This window comes from Nerophis lumbriciformis, linkage group LG02 (genome assembly GCF_033978685.3).
Source record: "Nerophis lumbriciformis linkage group LG02, RoL_Nlum_v2.1, whole genome shotgun sequence".
Classification (NCBI taxonomy): Eukaryota; Metazoa; Chordata; class Actinopteri; order Syngnathiformes; family Syngnathidae; genus Nerophis; species Nerophis lumbriciformis.
Genome location: NC_084549.2, coordinates 16,411,085 through 16,432,335, shown reverse-complemented (window position 1 = coordinate 16,432,335; position 21,251 = coordinate 16,411,085). Strand labels below are relative to the sequence as shown.

The 21,251-nt window shown below is 39.6% G+C and overlaps 1 protein-coding gene across 3 annotated transcripts in view; it reads right to left on the bottom strand.

Annotated features, from left to right (window-relative positions):
• The window catches only part of slit1a (slit homolog 1a (Drosophila)), a 298,698-nt gene that overhangs the window by 98,159 nt on the left and 179,288 nt on the right, over positions 1-21,251 (bottom strand). For all 3 annotated transcript variants that reach the window (XM_061947175.1, XM_061947254.1, XM_061947335.2), the window contains exon 10: positions 14,263-14,410. In XM_061947175.1, coding sequence (XP_061803159.1) covers positions 14,263-14,410 — 148 coding nt within the window. The remainder of the gene's footprint in view (positions 1-14,262; positions 14,411-21,251) is intronic.

Below are 21,251 nucleotides of genomic sequence, written 5' to 3'. Positions count from 1 at the left end.
GAATAGGCTGAACAGTTTGAAGTAGGAACGGTTTGAATCGGGTGAAAAATGTTGAGGGTAGAGAACGCCAAAATCTGGAGAAGAAGTTGAATAATAAATAGATTCATTTTGGTGTAGAAAACCGTTTCAAACCGTTCCGTTCAGCCTATTCGGGAATCGTGGGATTTCCCTTGACAAATTCTAAAAAAATCACAGATTTCTCAGAATTCCAGGTTTTCCGGGACATTTTTCCCATTCAAAATAAATTGGCCATTTTTCAAACATTCACCATTTCCACATTTTTCAACCTATTCAAACCATTCCACCTTCAACACATTCCACCATTCTGGACATTCAAACTACCCCTTTTTCAAAGTTAAAAAAAATCCAGAATTTTCCATAATTCCTGGTTTTCCAAAGCCTTATTTCCACCCTTTTTTCTGGCGACTACTCCTTCCACATTTTTCAAAGCATTTCAATTGTTCCACCGTCAAAACATTCCTCTTAATTAGGACAAAAAACAAAGTTGTTTTTTGGACTGGAAAAATTCCCGGTTTTGAAATCTGGGATTTTTTGGAATTTGTCAAGGGAAATCCCGCGATTCCCGAATAGGCTGAAAAGTTTGAAGTTGGAACGGTTTGAATCGAAACATGTAGAAGGTAGAGCGTGCCAAAATCTGGAGAAAAAGAAGAACTTGAATAATAAATAGATTAATTTTGGAAAAATGTGGAAACAATGAATGCTTGAAAAATGGCCAATTCATTTTGAATGGGAAAAATGTCCCGGAAAACCTGGAATTCTGGGAAATCTGGGAATTTTTGGAATTTTTCAAGGGAAATCCAGCGATTGCCGAATAGGCTGAACAGTTTGAAGTTATAACGGTTTGAATCGGGTGAAAAATGTTGAGGGTAGAGTACGCCAAAATCTGGAGAAGAAGAAGTTGAATAATAAATAGATTCATTTTGGTGTAGAAAACCGTTTCAAACCGTTCCGTTCAGCCTATTCGGGAATCGTGGGATTTCCTTTGACAAATTCTAAAAAATCACAGATTTCTCAGAATTCCAGGTTTTCCGGGACATTTTTCCCATTCAAAATAAATTGGCCATTTTTTAAACATTCACCATTTCCACATTTTTCAACCTATTCAAACCATTCCACTTTCAACACGTTCCACCATTCTGGACATTCAAACTACCCCTTTTTCCAAGTTAAAAAAAATCCAGAATTTTCCATAATTCCTGGTTTTCCAAAGCCCTATTTCCAATCTTTTTTCTGGCGACTACTCCTTCCACATTTTTCAAAGCATTTCAACCATTCCACCGTCAAAACATTTCTCTTAATTAGGACAAAAAACAAAGTTGTTTTTTAGACTGGAAAAATTCCCGGTTTTGAAATCTGGGATTTTTTGGAATTTTTCAAGGGAATTCCCGAATAGGCTGAAAAGTTTGAAGTTGGAACGGTTCGAATCGAAACATGTAGAAGGTAGAGCGTGCCAAAATCTGGAGAAGAAGAAGAAGTTGAATAATAAATAGATTAATTTTGGTGTAGAAAACCATATGTGTGGACTGTGAAGGCTTTGGAGCATTCACACAATGAACTTCAAGCCCGCATCAACCCCCAATCCCTTTTTTTCTTAGTCCAATGGTTAGTTGAAAAGTCAGGAAAGAAGAGACGGGGAGAAAGTTTTTAGTGAAGGTAAGCCTGGGAATAGGGATGGAAAACTTATTCAGAACCGGTTCCCAGTGTATCAATCCCTAGGAATCGTTCAGACGGTTCTCTCGGAGCCCGGGTGCAACAAACGCTCTTCACTTGACTACATTTTGCAAGAAAAGATGGCAACAGCGCTACTTGTAATAATTGTATGGTTGCTAGTTCATCAAGAGGAGAACATACGAGCAATCTAATGAAACATTTGAACACATAGCATGCAATAAATATAAATGAAAGTCACGTTTTCGAACCACTCTGATCTAATCTCAGCACGTCATCTGAATACAACAGGTACTAACTAACACTTCCTATCATGTTAGCGCTATTATTTGCTCAATTAAAATGAATGCCTTTTTCAATTAGATGAGAATGACGAGAAACAGATTCTGCCGCTGGACGAATGTCACCGAGCAGCGACTACGGTAAGTTTGTGGTCAAAAGTTTGCATTATCGGTAGGTGAATGTTCAATTGTAGTTTGCATGTTTTCTTGCAATCAGATTTTTTGCGCAGTCATCAGGTGAAACTCATAAAATTAGAATACGGTGTAAAAGTTGATTCATGTCAGCAATTAACTTCAAATTGGAAACTAATCTGTGATATTAACTTATTACATGCAAAGTGAGATATGTCAAGCCTTTTCTAGTTATAATTATGATCATCATGCCTTGCAGTGTTTGAAACCTTACATTTTCTGAGATTTTCCATTCAAAGTTTTCATAAACTGCAATCATAATAATAATCATCAATATTATAACCAATAAAGGCTTGACATATCTCACTTTGCATGTAATAAGTTGATATCACATGTTACATTGCGTGATAAAATCCTGCCCAGTGGCCTTGTGGTTAGAGTGTCCGCCCTGAGACTGGAAGGTTGTGAGTTCAAACTAGGGCTGCGAATCTTTGGGTGTCCCACGATTCGATTCAATGTCGATTCTTGGGGTCACGATTCGATTCAAAATCGATTTTTTTTTTTCGATTCAACGCGATTCTCGATTCAAAAACGATATTTTCCCGATTCAAAAGGATTCTCTATTCATTCAAAGGGTTGGAATTGGGGGTTAAATCACCAAAATGATTCCCGAGCGCGGCCACCGCTACTGCTCACTCCTCACCTCCCAGTGGGGTGAACAAGGGGATGGGTCAAATGCAGAGGATCATTTCACCACACATAGCATACTTGCCAACCTTGAGACCTCCGATTTCGGGAGGTGGGGGGTGGGGGGTGGGGGCGGGGGCGTGGTCGGGGGTGGGGCGGGGGGCGTGGTTGGGGGCGTGGTTAAGATAGATATATATAAGAAATACTTGACTTTCAGTGAATTCTAGCTATATATATATATATATATATATATATATATATATATATATATATATATATATATATATATATATATATATATATATATATACATATAAATAAAATAAATACTTGAATTTCAGTGTTCATTTACAAACTACAACTCACAAACACTTTAGAGTTAGGCTCCACCATCAGAATGTGTACTTAAACTTAAATAGATCACATGGATATTATTCAGTGAGTTGATTCACCAAAACTAACCTGTTATACAGGAGGAAAAAGCACACAGGACGTTTCAATTGTTCACAGACTGGTCGCGCTCATCAGAATGACAAGACACTTCCGGTCTGCAGGCAATAGCATTCAATTGGGAAGAAACGCCCTACTGCCCCCTACTGACCAATGTGAATACTGATAAATGTGTAATGACAGCTCCAAAAACGAATTCAAACCACAAAATAGAATAAATAAATCAACACAAAAATGTGACACATTATGGGTGGGTCACATATGCATGTACAGTAGATGGCAGTATTGTCCAGTTTAAAAGTGTCACAACATTGCTGTTTACGGCAGAGGAACTGCTTTACGGTAGACACTGTTGTTGTGTGTTGTCAACACGTCACTCATGTCCGCCTGAATTTCGGGAGTTTTTCGGGAGAAAATTTGTCCCGGGAGGTTTTCGGGGGAGGCGCTGAATTTCGGGAGTCTCCCGGAAAATCCGGGAGGGTTGGCAAGTATGCACATAGTGTGTGTTTGACTATCGTTGGGACTTTAACTTTTTAACATTAATTTGCACGTGACTAAATTCTGCAGAAGAATATGAATTTCTTATATTTATTTACAAAAAAGTTGTTTTTTCTTCTTCACTACGTATGTGCCTCCGAGACCTCACTGGTTTTGTAATGTCACTTAATCTCTAAACTAAACAGAATTGATCCACCCCCCCAAATAAGAATCGATAAGAGAACCGTCAAGGAACCGAATCGTTAAGCAGAATCAAAAGTGGACTGGGAACCTGAAAAATCTTATCAATTCCCAACCCTAGCTGGGAAGGATGGGAGGAACGTGAATGACATAAGAGAGTTTTTCCCCATGGTCTTGTAAAAGATGAATCAGATTTTATTGGCGGTGCCTTGCTTTAGTACCAATTAGATGTGAAGGGCAGGGAGACCTTTTAAAGTCTTTATCTGCGATGTAGACACATCTACTCTTCTCCAAGCTCTCCATTAGTGCTGCCTGCTCAAAGATGGCGACTCTTTCCGCAACAACGCCAAAGTGAAGACTTTGCGGGTGGCCGTGCGAGAGTGAACGGCGCGTCCAAATTAGGAAATCCAGCACACCAGCAGACTGGAAATGGGTCAGGGTTGTTGGGGGGAACGTGGTCCTCCATGCTTGCTGGGTATTTATAAACAGACCCCATAGGGAGGAAGAGACCTAGAAACTTGCTGCGTGGCCCTCGCGGATGCAAAGCGACTTCCCCCTCTCTTCATAAATCACTGCCTTTCATGAGGATTCCAGCCAGCAGGGGCTTCACCACTGCTCCGTGATACAGAAAGCAAAATCACTGCCTTGAAAAGTTCGATTCCCAGGACTTACGGAGGCCTGGCTAGCACGCAGGCTGCAAACAGTTAATGTCCAGACCAGGCCTGGGCAATTATTTTGACTCGTGGGGCCAAATTTAGAGAAAAAAATGTGTCCGGGGGGCCGGTATATCTATCTATGTATATACTGTATATACAGTACAGGCCAAACGTTTGGACACACCTTCTCATTTCAATGTGTTTTCTTTATTTTCATGACTATTTACATTGTAGATTGTCACTGAAGGCATCAAAACGATGACACCTGTGAAGTAGGGCTGCAACTAACGATTCATTTGATAATGGATTAATCTGTCGATTATTACTTTGATTAATCGATTAATAATCGAAAAGAAGAGACAAACTACATTTCTATCCTTTCCAGTATTTTATTGGGGAAAAAACAGCATACTGGCACCATACTTATTTTGATTATTGTTTCTCAGCTGTTTGTAAATGTTGCCGTTTAGAAATAAAGGTTTATAAAAAAATAAAATAAATAAATACAAAATTTAAAAAAATGAAAAAATAAAAATTGCCTCTGCGCATAGCATAGATCCAACGAATCGATGACTAAATTAATTGCCAACTATTTTTATAATCGATTTTAATCGATTTAATCGATTAGTTGTTGCAGCCCTACTGTGAAGTGAAAACCCTTTCAGGTGACTACCTCTTGAAGCTTCTCAAGAGAATGCCAAGAGTGTGCAAAACAGTAATCAGAGCAAAGGGTGGCTATTTTGAAGAAACTAGAATATAAAACATGTTTTCAGTTATTTTTTTGTTTAGTACATAACTCCACATGTGTTCATTCATAGTTTTTGGTGCCTTCAGTGACAAAATACAATGTAGATAGTCATGAAAATAAAGAAAACACATTGAATGAGGAGGTGTGTCCAAACGTTTGGCCTGTACTATATATATATATATATATATATATATATATATATATATATATATATATATATATATATATACACACACACACACACACACAGGTAAAAGACAGTAAATTAGAATATTTTGAAAAACTTGATTTATTTCAGTAATTGCATTCAAAAGGTGTAACTTGTACATTATATTTATTCATTGCACACAGACTGATGCATTCAAATGTTTATTTCATTTAATTTTGATGATTTGAAGTGGCAACAAATGAAAATCCAAAATTCCGTGTGTCACAAAATTAGAATATTACTTAAGGCTAATACAAAAAAGGGATTTTTAGAAATGTTGGCCAACTGAAAAGTATGAAAATGAAAAATATGAGCATGTACAATACTCAATACTTGGTTGGAGCTCCTTTTGCCTCAATTACTGTGTTAATGCGGCGTGGCATGGAGTCGATGAGTTTCTGGCACTGCTCAGGTGTTATGAGAGCCCAGGTTGCTCTGATAGTGGCCTTCAACTCTTCTGCGTTTTTGGGTCTGGCATTCTGCATCTTCCTTTTCACAATACCCCACAGATTTTCTATGGGGCTAAGGTCAGGGGAGTTGGCGGGCCAATTTAGAACAGAAATACCATGGTCCGTAAACCAGGCACGGGTAGATTTTGCGCTGTGTGCAGGCGCCAAGTCCTGTTGGAACTTGAAATCTCCATCTCCATAGAGCAGGTCAGCAGCAGGAAGCATGAAGTGCTCTAAAACTTGCTGGTAGACGGCTGCGTTGACCCTGGATCTCAGGAAACAGAGTGGACCGACACCAGCAGATGACATGGCACCCCAAACCATCACTGATGGTGGAAACTTTACACTAGACTTCAGGCAACGTGGATCCTGTGCCTCTCCTGTCTTCCTCCAGACTCTGGGACCTCGATTTCCAAAGGAAATGCAAAATTTGCATGGTTGGGTGATGGTTTGGGGTGCCATGTCATCTGCTGGTGTCGGTCCACTCTGTTTCCTGAGATCCAGGGTCAAACGCAGCCGTCTACCAGCAAGTTTTAGAGCACTTCATGCTTCCTGCTGCTGACCTGCTCTATGGAGATGGAGATTTCAAGTTCTGTGGGGTATTGTGAAAAGGAAGATGCAGAATGCCAGACCCAAAAACGCAGAAGAGTTGAAGGCCACTATCAGAGCAACCTGGGCTCTCATAACACCTGAGCAGTGCCAGAAACTCATCGACTCCATGCCACGCCGCATTAACGCAGTAATTGAGGCAAAAGGAGCTCCAACCAAGTATTGAGTATTGTACATGCTCATATTTTTCATTTTCATACTTTTCAGTTGGCCAACATTTCTAAAAATCCCTTTTTTGTATTAGCCTTAAGTAATATTCTAATTTTGTGACACACGGAATTTTGGATTTTCATTTGTTGCCACTTCAAATCATCAAAATTAAATGAAATAAACATTTGAATGCATCAGTCTGTGTGCAATGAATAAATATAATGTACGAGTTACACCTTTTGAATGCAATTACTGAAATAAATCAAGTTTTTCAAAATATTCTAATTTACTGGCTTTTACCTGTATATACACATACATACATACATATATATATATACATATATACATATATATATATATGTATATATATATATATATATATATGAAGGCTGTGAAAATTTGGGTCCTATTTTTAGGAACACTTATACAAACCCCGTTTCCATATGAGTTGGGAAATTGTGTTCGATGTAAATATAAACGGAATATAATGATTTGCAAATCATTTTCAACCCATATTCAATTGAATGCACTACAAAGACAAGATATCCGATGTTCAAACTCATAAACTTTTTTTTTTTTTGCAAATAATAATTAACTTAGAATTCCATGGCTGCAACATGTGCCAAAGTAGTTGGGAAAGGGCATGTTCACCACTGTGTTACATGGCCTTTCCTTTTAACAACACTCAGTAAACATTTGGGAACTGAGGAGACACATTTTTTAAGCTTCTCAGGTGGAATTCTTTACCATTCTTGCTTGATGTACAGCTTAAGTTGTTCAACAGTCCGGGGGTCTCCGTTGTTGTATTTTAAGCGTCATAATGCGCCACACATTTTCAATGGGAGACAGGTCTGGACTACAGGCAGGCCAGTCTAGTACCCGCACTTTTTTACAATGAAGCCACGTTGATGTCACATGTGGCTTGGCATTGTCTTGCTGAAATAAGCAGGGGCGTCCATGGTAACGTTGCTTGGATGGCAACATATGTTGCTCCAAAACCTGTATGTACCTTTCAGCATTAATGGTGCCTTCACAGATGTGTAAGTTACCCATGTCTTGGGCACTAATACACCCCCATACCATCACAGATGCTGGCTTTTCAACTTTGCGCCTACAAACCCCGTTTCCATATGAGTTGGGAAATTGTGTTAGATGTAAATATAAACGGAATACAATGATTTGCAAATCCTTTTCAATCCATATTCAATTGAATGCACTACAAAGACAAGATATTTGATGTTCAAACTCATAAACTTTACTTTTTTTGCAAATAATAATTAACTTAGAATTTCATGGCTGCAACACGTGCCAAAGTAGTTGGGAAAGGGCATGTTCACCACTGTGTTACATGGCCTTTCCTTTTAAGAACACCCAGTAAATGTTTGGGAACTGAGGAGACACATTTTTTAAGCTTCTCAGGTGGAATTCTTTCCCATTCTTGCTTGATGTACAGCTTAAGTTGTTCAACAGTCCAGGGGTCTCCGTGGTATTTTAGGCTTCATAATGCGCCACACATTTTCAATGGGAGACAGGTCTGGACTGCAGGCAGGCCAGTCTAGTACCCCTTTTACTATGAAGCAACTTTGATGTAACACGTGGCTTGGCATTGTCTTGCAGAAATAAGCAGGGGCGTCCATGGTAACGTTGCTTGGATGGCAACATGTTGCTCCAAAACCTGTATGTACCTTTCAGCATTAATGGCGCCTTCACAGATGTGTAAGTTACCCATGTCTTGGGCACTAATACACCCCCATACCATCACAGATGCTGGCTTTTCCACTTTGCGCCTATAACAATCCCGATGGTTCTTTTCCTCTTTGGTCCGGAGGACACGACGTCCACAGTTTCCAAAAACAATTTGAAATGTGGACTCGTCAGACCACAGAACACTTTTCCACTTTGTATCAGTCCATCTTAGATGAGTTCAGGCCCAGCGAAGCCGAAGGCGTTTCTGGGTGTTGTTGATAAACGGTTTTCGCCTTGCATAGGAGAGTTTTAACTTGCACTTACAGATGTAGCGGCCAACTGTAGTTACTGACAGTGGGTTTCTGAAGTGTTCCTGAGCCCATGTGGTGATATCCTTTACACACTGATGTCGCTTGTTGATGCAGTACAGCCTGAGGGATCGAAGGTCACGGGCTTAGCTGCTTACGTGCAGTGATTTCTCCAGATTCTCTGACCCCTTTGATGATATTACGGACCGTAGATGGTGAAATCCCTAAATTCCTTGCAATAGCTGGTTGAGAAAGGTTTTTCTTAAACTGTTCAACAATTTGCTCATGTATTTGTTGACAAAGAGGTGACCCTCGCCCCATCCTTGTTTGTGAATAACTGAGCATTTCATGGAATCTACTTTTATACCCAATCATGGCACCCACCTGTTCCCAATTAGCCTGCACACCTGTGGGATGTTCCAAATAAGTGTTTGATGAGCATTCCTCAACTTTATCAGTATTTATTGCCACCTTTCCCAACTTCTTTGTCACGTGTTGCTGGCTTCAAATTCTAAAGTTAATGATTATTTGCAAAAAAAAATTTTTTTTTATCAGTTTGAACATCAAATATCTTGTCTTTGTAGTGCATTCAATTGAATATGGGTTGAAAAGGATTTGCAAATCATTGTATTCCGTTTATATTTACATCTATCACAATTTCCCAACTCATATGGAACCGGGTTTGTAAAAAAATATATTTGGGAATGTCCGGCGGGCCTAAGCCCTGGGCCTTAATTTGCCCAGGTCTGGTCCAGACCGATGTTGCAGGAGCGATAAACTCGCAAAGAGTTTACGTGTACTTCACAGCCACCTGAGCTGATATGAGTCTCCACCTTAGCGGAGAGACGACTACTGTAAAATGATGCATATCTTGACGAAAGATGATGCGTGGTGGAAAAAAGAGCAGGCTAAAAACAACATGCGTACATAACAGATGCATGTTTGAATCAGTTCAATCATGCAGGAGCCAACGTGCATAAGGGAGCACGTACACATCTTTAATGTGCACAACACATGCTACAGTATGCTTGGCTGCACAGTAGAGCTGTGCTGTGCTGGAATCCATCACTTCTCCTCCACCGCTGACATGCTCAAATAGCAGCCGGCCCATAGATTCATGTAAACAACCGCCTTTTTTTTTTTTTTTTTTTTTTTTTTTTTTCACACTGCACATGATTCATTCAATAGTCTTTATTTATGTCATAGTCTTGTTTGTCTCGTGTCTCTGTTGAGACTGTGGTACAGACTGCCACTGTCATGTGCAACCAGCCGAAACAGGAGGCAGTGACTGTGACCATGACCTTTTCAAATATGGTGATTTTGGTTTGCTTGAGTTTGGGCACAACAAATGGTTAGTGCTGGAAATGTGCTCCTAAAAAAGCATGTTTAGCTTTGGTTTGACTTTGTGCTACGTGTCATGCTGTCACATAACAGCGCTCAGTATTGCTTATTAGTCTTACTTACAGTACATGCCAGTAGAGTGGAAAAACAAGTTGCCTCTATATTGAAGCTATTATCATACATGTTTGATTTATGACACCAAAAGACTTACAAAGTTTGCGAATAAATAGACAGAATCAAAATAGTATCAATCTCACAGAAAATTCCGAGCCATTTTGAGAGATAATGAGGAAACCAGTAGGAACCATAGATCCCTTCCCCATCAACAACAATGCTTTTCAATGTTTTTCAATCCTTCTTATTTTATTACGGAGTCCCAACTTAGGTGTTTTGTACTGAGCAGCCAGGACATACCGTATTTTTCGGACTATAAGTCGCAGTTTTTTTCATAGTTTGGCCGGGGGTGCGACTTATATTCAGGAGCGACTTATGTGTGAAATTATTAACACATTACTGTAAAATATCAAATAAAATTATTTAGCTCATTCACGTAAGAGATATATATACGTCATATAACGTACACTTATTCAGCCTGTTCACTATTCTTTATTTATTTTAAATTGGCTTTCAAATGTCTATTCTTGGTGTTGGGTTTTATCAAATAAATTTCCCCAAAAAATGCGACTTATATATGTTTTTTTCCTTCTTTATTATGCATTTTCGGCCGGTGCAACTTATACTCCGGAGCGACTTATACTCCGAGAAATACGGTGGATGCATACAGCACTTTTTTATTTTGCAAAAAAAAAAAATTTGGTTCTACGGTTATCATCACATTTTCCCTCTTTACTATCTTAGACTTTGTTCAATCTCCAGGTCAGTTCCGATTGTTTTGCCCATATGCGACCTGTGTGAGATGTTTCCTTGTCAGTGTGAACAACGCAATTCCAAATTTTTCACATCCGACCCGGGCATTTCATATATGTGGAAATGAACCGGATACATACCGTATTTTCCGGACTTTAAGGCGCACTTAAAATCCTTTTTTTTCCCTCAAAACTCGACGGTGCGCCTAATGTACGGAATAATTCTGGTTTTGCTTACCGACCTCGAAGCTATTTTATTTGGTACATGGTGTAATGATAAGTGTGACCAGTAGATGGCAGTCAAACATAAGAGATACGTGCAGACTGCACTATGATGGCAATATGACTCAAGTAAACAACACCAACATTTTATATGTTCCATTGAAAATATAGAACATTGCACACGGCGCTCAAAAATCTATCAAAATGTTTTAGTACGACTTTGGTAAGCTAAGAAGCCGCACCGATGGATTGTACTGTGCTTCAACATATGAATATTATAGTGTGTGTATAAGGTAAGACATATTACCTGCCGTTTTGTTTCGCAATATTATGCAAAAGCAACTTTTCTTACTTTCTGGTACCTGCTGATCTGTATTTGCGATCTGCATAAGTCTGAAAAATTGTGCGCGTCCGCCTCTGTAGTTTGTGCCGACTTTGTAGTCGATAAGCTTCTTCTTTTTCTCTATCTTCTTGTTATGGGACATTCTTCATCCGCTGTTGCCATTTCTAATATAAAGTAGTGTAAAGTTCTTACTTATATCTGTCAGTAAACTCGCCATGGAAGCACTAAAACATACCGGTATAGTGAGTTTACATTATTCACCCGAGGAACTTTAGTTATTAGAGAGTTCCGGTCGGACGGTTTTTCACGGGACACATTTACGGCGGATGAGAAGATGCTGCTCCGTTATTGATTGAAGTAAAGTCTGAATGTAATTAAAACAGTTAGCTCCATCTTTTGACACTTCTTCCACTCCCGTCCTTGCACGCTACACCGCTACAACAAAGATGACGGGTAGAAGACGCTGTCGAAGGTGAGCCACATAAATAAGACAAGTCATCCTGAAGCGACTGTCAGAAAGCGGCTTGAAGATGATCTGTTAAACATAATCTATGCAACATTTTGACCAAAGAACCACCATTACATGTTATGTAGATCACAAGGAAGTGTTTTACATTTAGAAAAAAGACTCCCTTAATACGCCCTATATATGAAAAAAGATCCAAAATACCGTATTTTTCGGAGTATAAGTCGCTCCGGAGTATAAGTCGCACCGGCCGAAAATGCATAATAAAGAAGGAAAAAACACATATAAGTCGCACTGGAGTATAAGTCGCATTTTTGGGGGAAATTTATTTGATAAAACCCAACACCAAGAATAGCCATTTGAAAGGCAATTTAAAATAAATAAAGAATAGTGAACAACAGGCTGAATAAGTGGCATAAATAACCAACTGAGAACGTGCCTGGTATGTTAACGTAACATATTATGGTAAGAGTCATTCAAATAACTATAACATATAGAACATGCTATACGTTTACCAAACAATCTGTCACTCCTAATCGCTAAATCCCATGAAATCTTATACGTCTAGTCTCTTACGTGAATGAGCTAAATAATATTATTTGATATTTCACGGTAATGTGTTAATAATTCCACACATAAGTCGCTCCTGAGTATAAGTCGCGACTTATGGTAGACCATTCATCGGCAGTGCGCCCTATAGTCCGGAAAATACGGTATGCGATGCGTCCTCAATGTGAACGCTACCGCGCTCAAGTCGCATTCATCCGACCAGAACGTCATCAAAAAGCGATAAGCGTGATAATTATTCGCCAAAACAGACTGTTACAAATTAAATAGTTGACAACGTAGCAGAAAACAAGTGAAAATTCAACGTTTTAGGAACTCACATGTACTAGAGCTATGTTTACCGTATTTTTCGGAGTATAAGTCGCTCCGGAGTATAAGTCGCACCGGCCGAAAATGCATAATAAAGAAGGAAAAAAACATATATAAGTCGCACTGGAGTATAAGTTGCATTTTTGGGGGAAATGTGGTTGGGGGCGTGGTTAAGAGGGGAGGAGTATATTTACAGCTAGAATTCACCAAGTCAAGTATTTCATATATATATATATATACAAGAAATACTTGACTTTCAGTGAATTCTAGCTATATATACATATACATATGTATATATATACATATATATATATATATATATATATATATATATATATATATATATATATATATATATATATATATATATATATATATATATATATATATATATAAATAAGAGAAATACTTGAATGTAAGTGTTTATTTATTTACACATATACACACACATCTACTCATTGTTGAGTTAAGGGTTGAATTGTTCATCCTTGTTCTCTGTCACTATTTTTCTAACCATGCTGAACACCCTCTCTGATTATGCATTCTGCTTTGTCTCCTTGTTGTGTGTGCAGTTGTGCACTGCACTCTCTAAAAGCCCTAGATGTTATTGTCACATATGCATCTACAGTAGATGGCAGTATTGTCCTGTTTAAGAGTGTCACAACATTGCTGTTTACGGCAGACGAACTGCTTTACGGTAGACGAAAACGTGACTGCTGTTGTTGTGTGTTGTTACCGCGCTGGGAGGACGTTCATGAAACTGCCTAACAATAAACCCACATAAGAAACCAAGAACTCGCCCTCGATCATTCTACAGTTATAACGTGATTGGGCAGGCACGCTGTTTATGTTGTGGGAAAGCGGACGTGAAAACAGGCTGTCGACACGTCACTCAGGTCCGCATGGAGCTACGCCTGAATTTCGGGAGATTTTCCGGAGAAAATTTGTCCCGGGAGGTTTTCGGGAGAGGCGCTGAATTTCGTGAGTCTCCTGGAAAATCCGGGAGGGTTGGCAAGTATGGTCGCACTCCCAGCCAAACTATGAAAAAAACTGCGACTTATAGTCCGAAAAATACGGTAGACCATTCATCGGCAGTGCGCCCTATAGTCCGGAAAATACGGTATGAGATGCGTCCTCAATGTGAACGCTACGGCGCTCAGGTGGCATTCATCCGACCAGAACGTCATCAAAAAGCGATAAGCGTGATAATTATTCGCCAAAATAGACGGTAACAAATTAAATAGTTGACAACGTAGCAGAAAACAAGTGAAAATTCAACGTTTTAGGAACTCACATGTACTAGAGCTGAAGCCATGTTTACTTTCATATAACTGCCTTTGTAAAAAGAATCTATTCTTAGAACCAGCCTTGCCATGTGCTATTTGAACATGTAAATGTTTAGTTTAAAGGTGCTTACATTTCGGCCATGCTGTCTGGCAGGTTGGCGGGGATGTCAGTCAGACTTTTCCCCCTGCAGTCCACAATGTTGTTGCTGCAGGTACACATGGCGGGACAGGAGCCTCCGCCCGTGTTGCACGGCTGCGGGCTGGAGGAATCCTGGTGACCTGGAAACACAAGAACGGTAACACGTGAATGTCACGCAGAGTCGCTACTTCCCTGCTGTGATTGTGTGCTTTATGAACATTTTCCATGCTTTGACTTGGAGAAGAAAAAGAAGATGAACTTTATGCTGAAGTTGTGCATCTTTGAGAATCAATGAAGAAGAAACTGGGTTACTGTCAAAGGGACATGAATAATACAATTGAAGGCCTCCAATAACATGCATTGATCTCTCCTCAAATGCCCCCCCCAGGGGTATAAACTCTGTTGGTGTATAGAATAGGTGCACATTCACCCCCCACCACCAATGATTCCCTTCGCTTAATACTTCAGCTTTTCAATTTGCATACACACTCCAGCACATCAAGCCATCACGCTGTCTCCTGATACCTGTTCAAATAGCTGCCAGTGAAGTGTTGAAGAGCCTCCATCCATGCATGTGTGTGTGTGTGTGTGTGTGTGTGTGTGTGCGCATGAGCGACTACACGATGTAAGCCTAACCCAGATAAAATGAATAAAACAGACTTTTAAATGGGCTCATTTACACAGCATCACTAATCTGGGTTTCAAACCATGAATATTTAACCATCTTTCCATCTATCTGGTGGGGAGTATGAGGAGTGGTGTGCGTCGCTGACACACAACATGTCGCTGGATAAATAATATCACGTATAGTAGTAATAATAAAACATGGGCAGTGTATGGAACATACATACATACTGTGCATGTGCATGCCGCTGCTTGTATGTGAATTAGGTATATTTGGTCTTGGTTTAAACTTTCAAAGAGGTATAGTTTGTAGGTGTCACATTGTGTAGGAGCCTAAATGCTGTTTAAGTTAATTTACATTTTTATGGAAGGTGCTTTATGTTTATTCAGTCAAAATGGGACTATTTACTTTATTTGCATAATACGAAAATGTATATATTTGCATGCTTAGAATAATTATAAGGTACACTTTATTTGTAATTATTACATTTGTCTAAATTTGATGACGTAACTGTTTGATTGCATATATGGCGGAAGGATCTGTGTGGTTGGTTGGTTTTTGGACAGAGTGCATTATGGGTAATGGCAGTCAGGTGCGGGGGAATTGAGCCACACAGTTTTTTGACCTCACTGACTTTTTCTCATTCTTACTTTTTCTTAGTCTTGCTTTTTCTAACACCTACTGTAACAAACTCTCTTTATTTTGCCATTAATTTGTTCCCACATCGGTATTGTTTTACGTTTTTGAATAATTAAGTGACAATTAAGTAAACGATACAAAACGAAGAGGAGCGTCTGGAGTTTGTTTGTTGTTGCCGAAGCAAGTGGAGCGAGGGAGAGAGTAGAGGAGCGTCAAGCTAAAGGCTTCATTAGGAATCTACACATTGGTTATGCACATTTTCAATACAGAGTTAATCTAGGGGAGTTTTTGGAATAATCCTTATTAGAGATGTCCGATAATGGCTTTTTTGCCGATATCCGATATTGTCCAACTCTTAATTACCGATTCCGATATCAACCGATACCGATATATACAGTCGTGGAATTAACACATTATTATGCCTAATTTTGCTGGATGCATTAAATAATGTAACAAGGTTTTCCAAAATAAATCAACTCAAGTTATGGGGAAAAAAAATGCCAACATGGCACTGCCATATTTATTATTGAAGTCATAAAGTGCATTATTTTTTTTTAACATGCCTCAAAACAGCAGCTTGGAATTTGGGACATGCTCTCCCTGAGAGAGCATGAGGAGGTTGAGGTGCGCGGGGTTGAGGTGAGGGGGTAGGGGGTAGCGGGGGTGTATTTTGTAGCATCCCGGAAGAGTTAGTGCTGCAAGGGGTTCTGGGTATTTGTTCTGTTGTGTTTATGTTGTGTGGATGTTCTCCCGAAATGTGTTGGTCATTCTTGTTTGGTGTGGGTTCACAGTGTGGCGCATATTTGTAACAGTGTTAAAGTTGTTTATACGGCCACCCTCAGTGTGACCTGTATGGCTGTTGACCAAGTATGCTGGCATTCACTTGTGTGTGTGAAAAGCCGTAGATATTATGTGACTGGACCGGCACGCAAAGGCAGTGCCTTAAAGGTTTATTGGCGCTTTGTACTCATCTCTACGTCCGTGTACACAGCGGCGTTTTAAAAAGTCATAAATTTTACTTTTTGAAACAGATACTGATAATTTCCGCTATTACATTTTAAAGCATTTATCGGCTGATAATATCGGCAGTCCGATATTATCGGACATCTCTAATCATTATTATTATTAGAAGTCATTTACCCCTTAGCAGATACATTCAGTATATAATTTATGTTTATTTGACAATATATGATAGGGATGTTCCGATCAGGGGTTTATACTGCTGATTCCGATGCCGATCATCCATGAGTGAGATCGGCCGATAACAATACCGATACCACTCACAAGCACCTGTACATGTTTTCTGTATGTATTGTGAGTGCTAAGGACAGTTTGTTTTTATACCCAACCATGGCACCCACCTGTTCCCAATTAGCCTGTTCACCTGTGGGATGTTCCAAATAAGTGTTTGATGAGCATTCCTCAACTTTCTCAGTCTTTTTGCCACTTGTGCCAGCTTTTTTTAAACATCAAATTCCAACTGAGCTAATATTTGCAAAAAATAACGTTTTCCAGTTGGAACGTTAAGTATCTTGTCTTTGCAGTCTAGTCAATTGAATATAAGTTGAAAAGTATTTGCAAATCATTGTATTCTGTTTTTATTTACCAATTACACAACGTGCCAACTTCACTGGTTTTGGATTTTGTGCATGTATGCGAGCATGCTGATTGCATGACTCTAGCTCAAACGTGTTTATATTGTAAGGCAGACTCCGGTAATGGACTTTAAATCAGGCAGGTGTGCCTGATAGGATGCAGTGACAGTAAACAGGACAAACACAGCCTGATCTGAGGCTTTGTGATCTTGGGACGGCGGACGCTTTGACAGATCTGGGATCAGCAGAACTCCCATCTGATCGAACACGCTGTGTGTGACAGGCCTGGGATCAGGGAGGGTGCAGAGCACAGCTGGCGCAGCATGAACAGTGACAGCTCTCTGACAGGTAGACTCCAGGTGACGATGTTTGATGTAATTCAATCCGCGCACTCGCTCTCCCCATCTCTTCCCTCTTGTTGTATTTGTGTGCGCCTCCCTTGCTAAGTGCTCCACATGCTTCACATTTACCCTCCTTATACGTCTAAAGGCATTCCTTTTAAACATTCTCTTGTTTTTATGGATAAATGCACGTTTCATCAGACCGCTCCTGCACATTCCCTTTGTTTATAAATCAGTAAGAACATCCGTTATTGTTTTACCTCTCGCCTCGTTATTCTGCATCATATTCAAAAGTGGGTGACAGTGGGCAACACTGTGATGAATTTACACCAGATTGGGACAATTGGGGTTGTGCATACAGTAGGATATTATTTGTAACACCTTAGAATGTGAACACTGCAAAAAGTCAGTGTTCAAAAACAAGAAAAAAAAACGTCCTCCCAGCGCGGCAACAACACACAACAACAGCAGTCACGTTTTCGTCTACCATAAAGCAGTTCGTCTGCCGTAAACAGCAATGTTGTGACACTCTTAAACAGGACAATACTGCCATCTACTGTACATGCATATGTGACAATAACATCTAGGGCTTTTAGAGAGTGCAGTGTACAACTGCGCACACAACAAGGAGACGAAGCAGAATGCATCATCAGAGAGGGTGTTCAGCATGGTTAGAAAAATAGTGACAGACAATAGAACAAGGATGGACAATTCAACCCTTAACTCAACAATGAGTAGATGAGTGTTATGTGTGTTTATATGTGTAAATAAATGAACACTGAAATTCAAGTATTTCTCTTATGTATATATATATATATATATATATATATATATATATATATATATATATATATATATATAGCTAGAATTCACTGAAAGTCAAGTATTTCTTATATAAATATATGAAATACTTGACTTGGTGAATTCTAGCTGTAAATATACTCCTCCCCTCTTAACCACACCCCCACTAATAAATATGGCAGTGCCATGTTGGCATTTTTTTTTTTTTCCATAACTTGAGTTGATTTACTTTGGAAAACCTTGTTACATTGTTTGATGCATCCAGCGGTGCATCACAACAAAATTAGGCATAATAATGTGTTAATTCCACGACTGCATATATCGGTATCGGTTGATATCAGAATCGGTAATTAAGAGTTGGACAATATCGGAATATCGGCAAAACAGCCATTAATGAACATCTCTATTTTACATGCAATATCGGATAGGGCAGGGGTCGGCAACCCGCGGCTCTAGAGCCGCGTGCGGCTCTTTAGCGCCGCCCTAGTGGCTCTCTGGAGCTTTTTCAAAAATGTATGATAAATGGAAAAAGATGAGGGGGAAAATAATATATTTTTTGTTTTAATATGATTTCTGTAGGAGGACAAACATGACACAAACCTCCCTAATTGTTATAAAGCACACTGTTTATATTAAACATGCTTCACTGATTCGAGTATTTGGCGAGCGCCGTTTTGTCCTACTAATTTTGGCGGTCCTTGAACTCACAGTAGTTTGTTTACATGTATAACTTTCTCCGACTTTCTAGGACGTGTTTTATGCCACTTCTTTTTCTGTCTCATTTTGTCCACCACACTTTTAACATTGTGCATGAATGCACAACGGTGAGTTTTGTTGATGTTATTGACTTGTGTGGAGTGCTAATCAGACACATTTGGTCACTGCATGACTGCAAGCTAATCGATGCTAACATGCTATTTAGGCTAGCTATATGTACACATTGCATCATTATGCCTCATCTGTAGCTATATTTGAGGTAATTTAGTTTCCTTTAAGTCATCTCAATTCAATGTATGTCTCATGACACACTATCTGTATGTAATATGACTTTTAATTTGTTGCGGCTCCTGACAGATTTGTTTTTGTATTTTTGGTCCAATATGGCTCTTTCAACGTTTTGGGTTGCCGACCCCTGGGATAGGGACACCCTTGTAAAAATGTCACTAATTATGGCTGAAAGTAAATGAGGACATTTTAACTTTTTCTCAGCACCACCCCACCTCACAACCCCTGCAGGTGGCCTGCTTGGTCAATGCACATACTGTATGCGGCACTGGAAATACAAAGAATATGTGGCGTAGGCGTATATGTGTGTGTGTGTGTGTGTGTGTGTGTGTGTGTGTGTGTGTGTGTGTGTGTGTGTGTGTGTGTTTGTGTGTGTGTGTTAGTGTGTACCAGCAAGCTTAAGTCGCCTAATGAGTCCTTCAATGGGAGTTCATCTTGTGGTCAATGCAGAAGGAAGTGTGTGTTTGTGTAAAGGCATGACTTTATACTAGTGTAGTTATGTGTTTGTGGGAATAATTGTTGCTTATTGGAACGCAGAGGGAACTAATCACGCTGGATGGATGGGAACTGCAGCTTCCCATGAAACGCAGCCTAAACTTTTTGTACCCTTATCTTCCGCTCCAACTGTCCCTGTTCGCTTTTTTTTTTTTTTTTTCCATATCTCAAAGGGTTCCACTCCCACGCCTTGAGTCACTTTCCCTGGGCGAAAAATAGTTAATGGCCCGCGCTGTCACGCTGTATGGCTGCATAAAAATCACAAGCCGTGGAGGGAGAGACTGAAAGGGCGACGGGGGGATACACACCCACAAACACACACAGACATATCGAGCATGCCTCGCAGCTGGTGTTGTAGGGAGATGTCCTTGTGGGGGAGTGGAGGTTCTCATCGTGTTTTGGCTTGGTCCTGATATGATAACCTCGAGATTCTCTCTTGCAAGTGAAGAGGAGCGACCGCACAATATAGTGGCCCCCTCAAAATGACACTGCTTAGGCTCACTTCACTACTAAAGTCTTGGCGCGGGGCGTTCGGTTGTCATCAGAATCATAGATTTACTATAATTCAAGCCCTCTGCACCAGGTCTTATTGATAAATGCCACATTTTAAAACAGTAATGAATAGACTCAAAATAATCAATCAATCAATCAATCAATGTTTATTTATATAGCCCTAAATCACAAGTGTCTCAAAGGGCTGCACAAGCCACAACGACATCCTCGGTACAAAGCCCACATAAGGGCAAGGAAAAACTCACCCCAGTGGGACGTCGATGTGAATGACTATGAGAAACCTTGGAGAGGACCGCATATGTGGGTAACCCCCCCCCCCCCCTCTAGGGGAGACCGAATGCAATGGATGTCGAGTGGGTCTGACATAATATTGTGAGAGTCCAGTCCATAGTGGATCCAACATAATAGTAAGAGTCCAGTCCATAGTGGGGCCAGCAGGACATAATCCACGGTGGTTCACTCAAGCATGTAGTAAAAATCTGTCATTTAGTCAATGCAATTGCTCTTTCCGTAAGTTGTCGACCAGGGGTCACCAACCTTTTTGAAACCAAGAGCTACTTCTTGGGTACTGGTTAATGCGAAAGGCTACCAGTTTGATACACAAATAAATTGCCAGAAATAGCCAATTTGCCTTTAACTGTATGTTATTATTAATAATTAATGATATTTATCTTTGTGGAAACACTGATCATCTTAATGATTTCTCACAATAAATATATATAGAAACAGATAAATATCAAAATGCAACACTATTTTTGTGCACATTTTTCAAATTGAACATTTTCAAATGATCACTTCTAAGACAGTCTTGTCAAATCACAATATCCCATTTTAACACTAACATCTTTTAACAAATCATGAATTACTTTGCACCATGTTTGTACAAATAATAACTCATGTAAAATACAAAAGTCAACTCCATCCATCCATCCATCCATCTTCTTCCGCTTATGCGAGGACGGGTCGC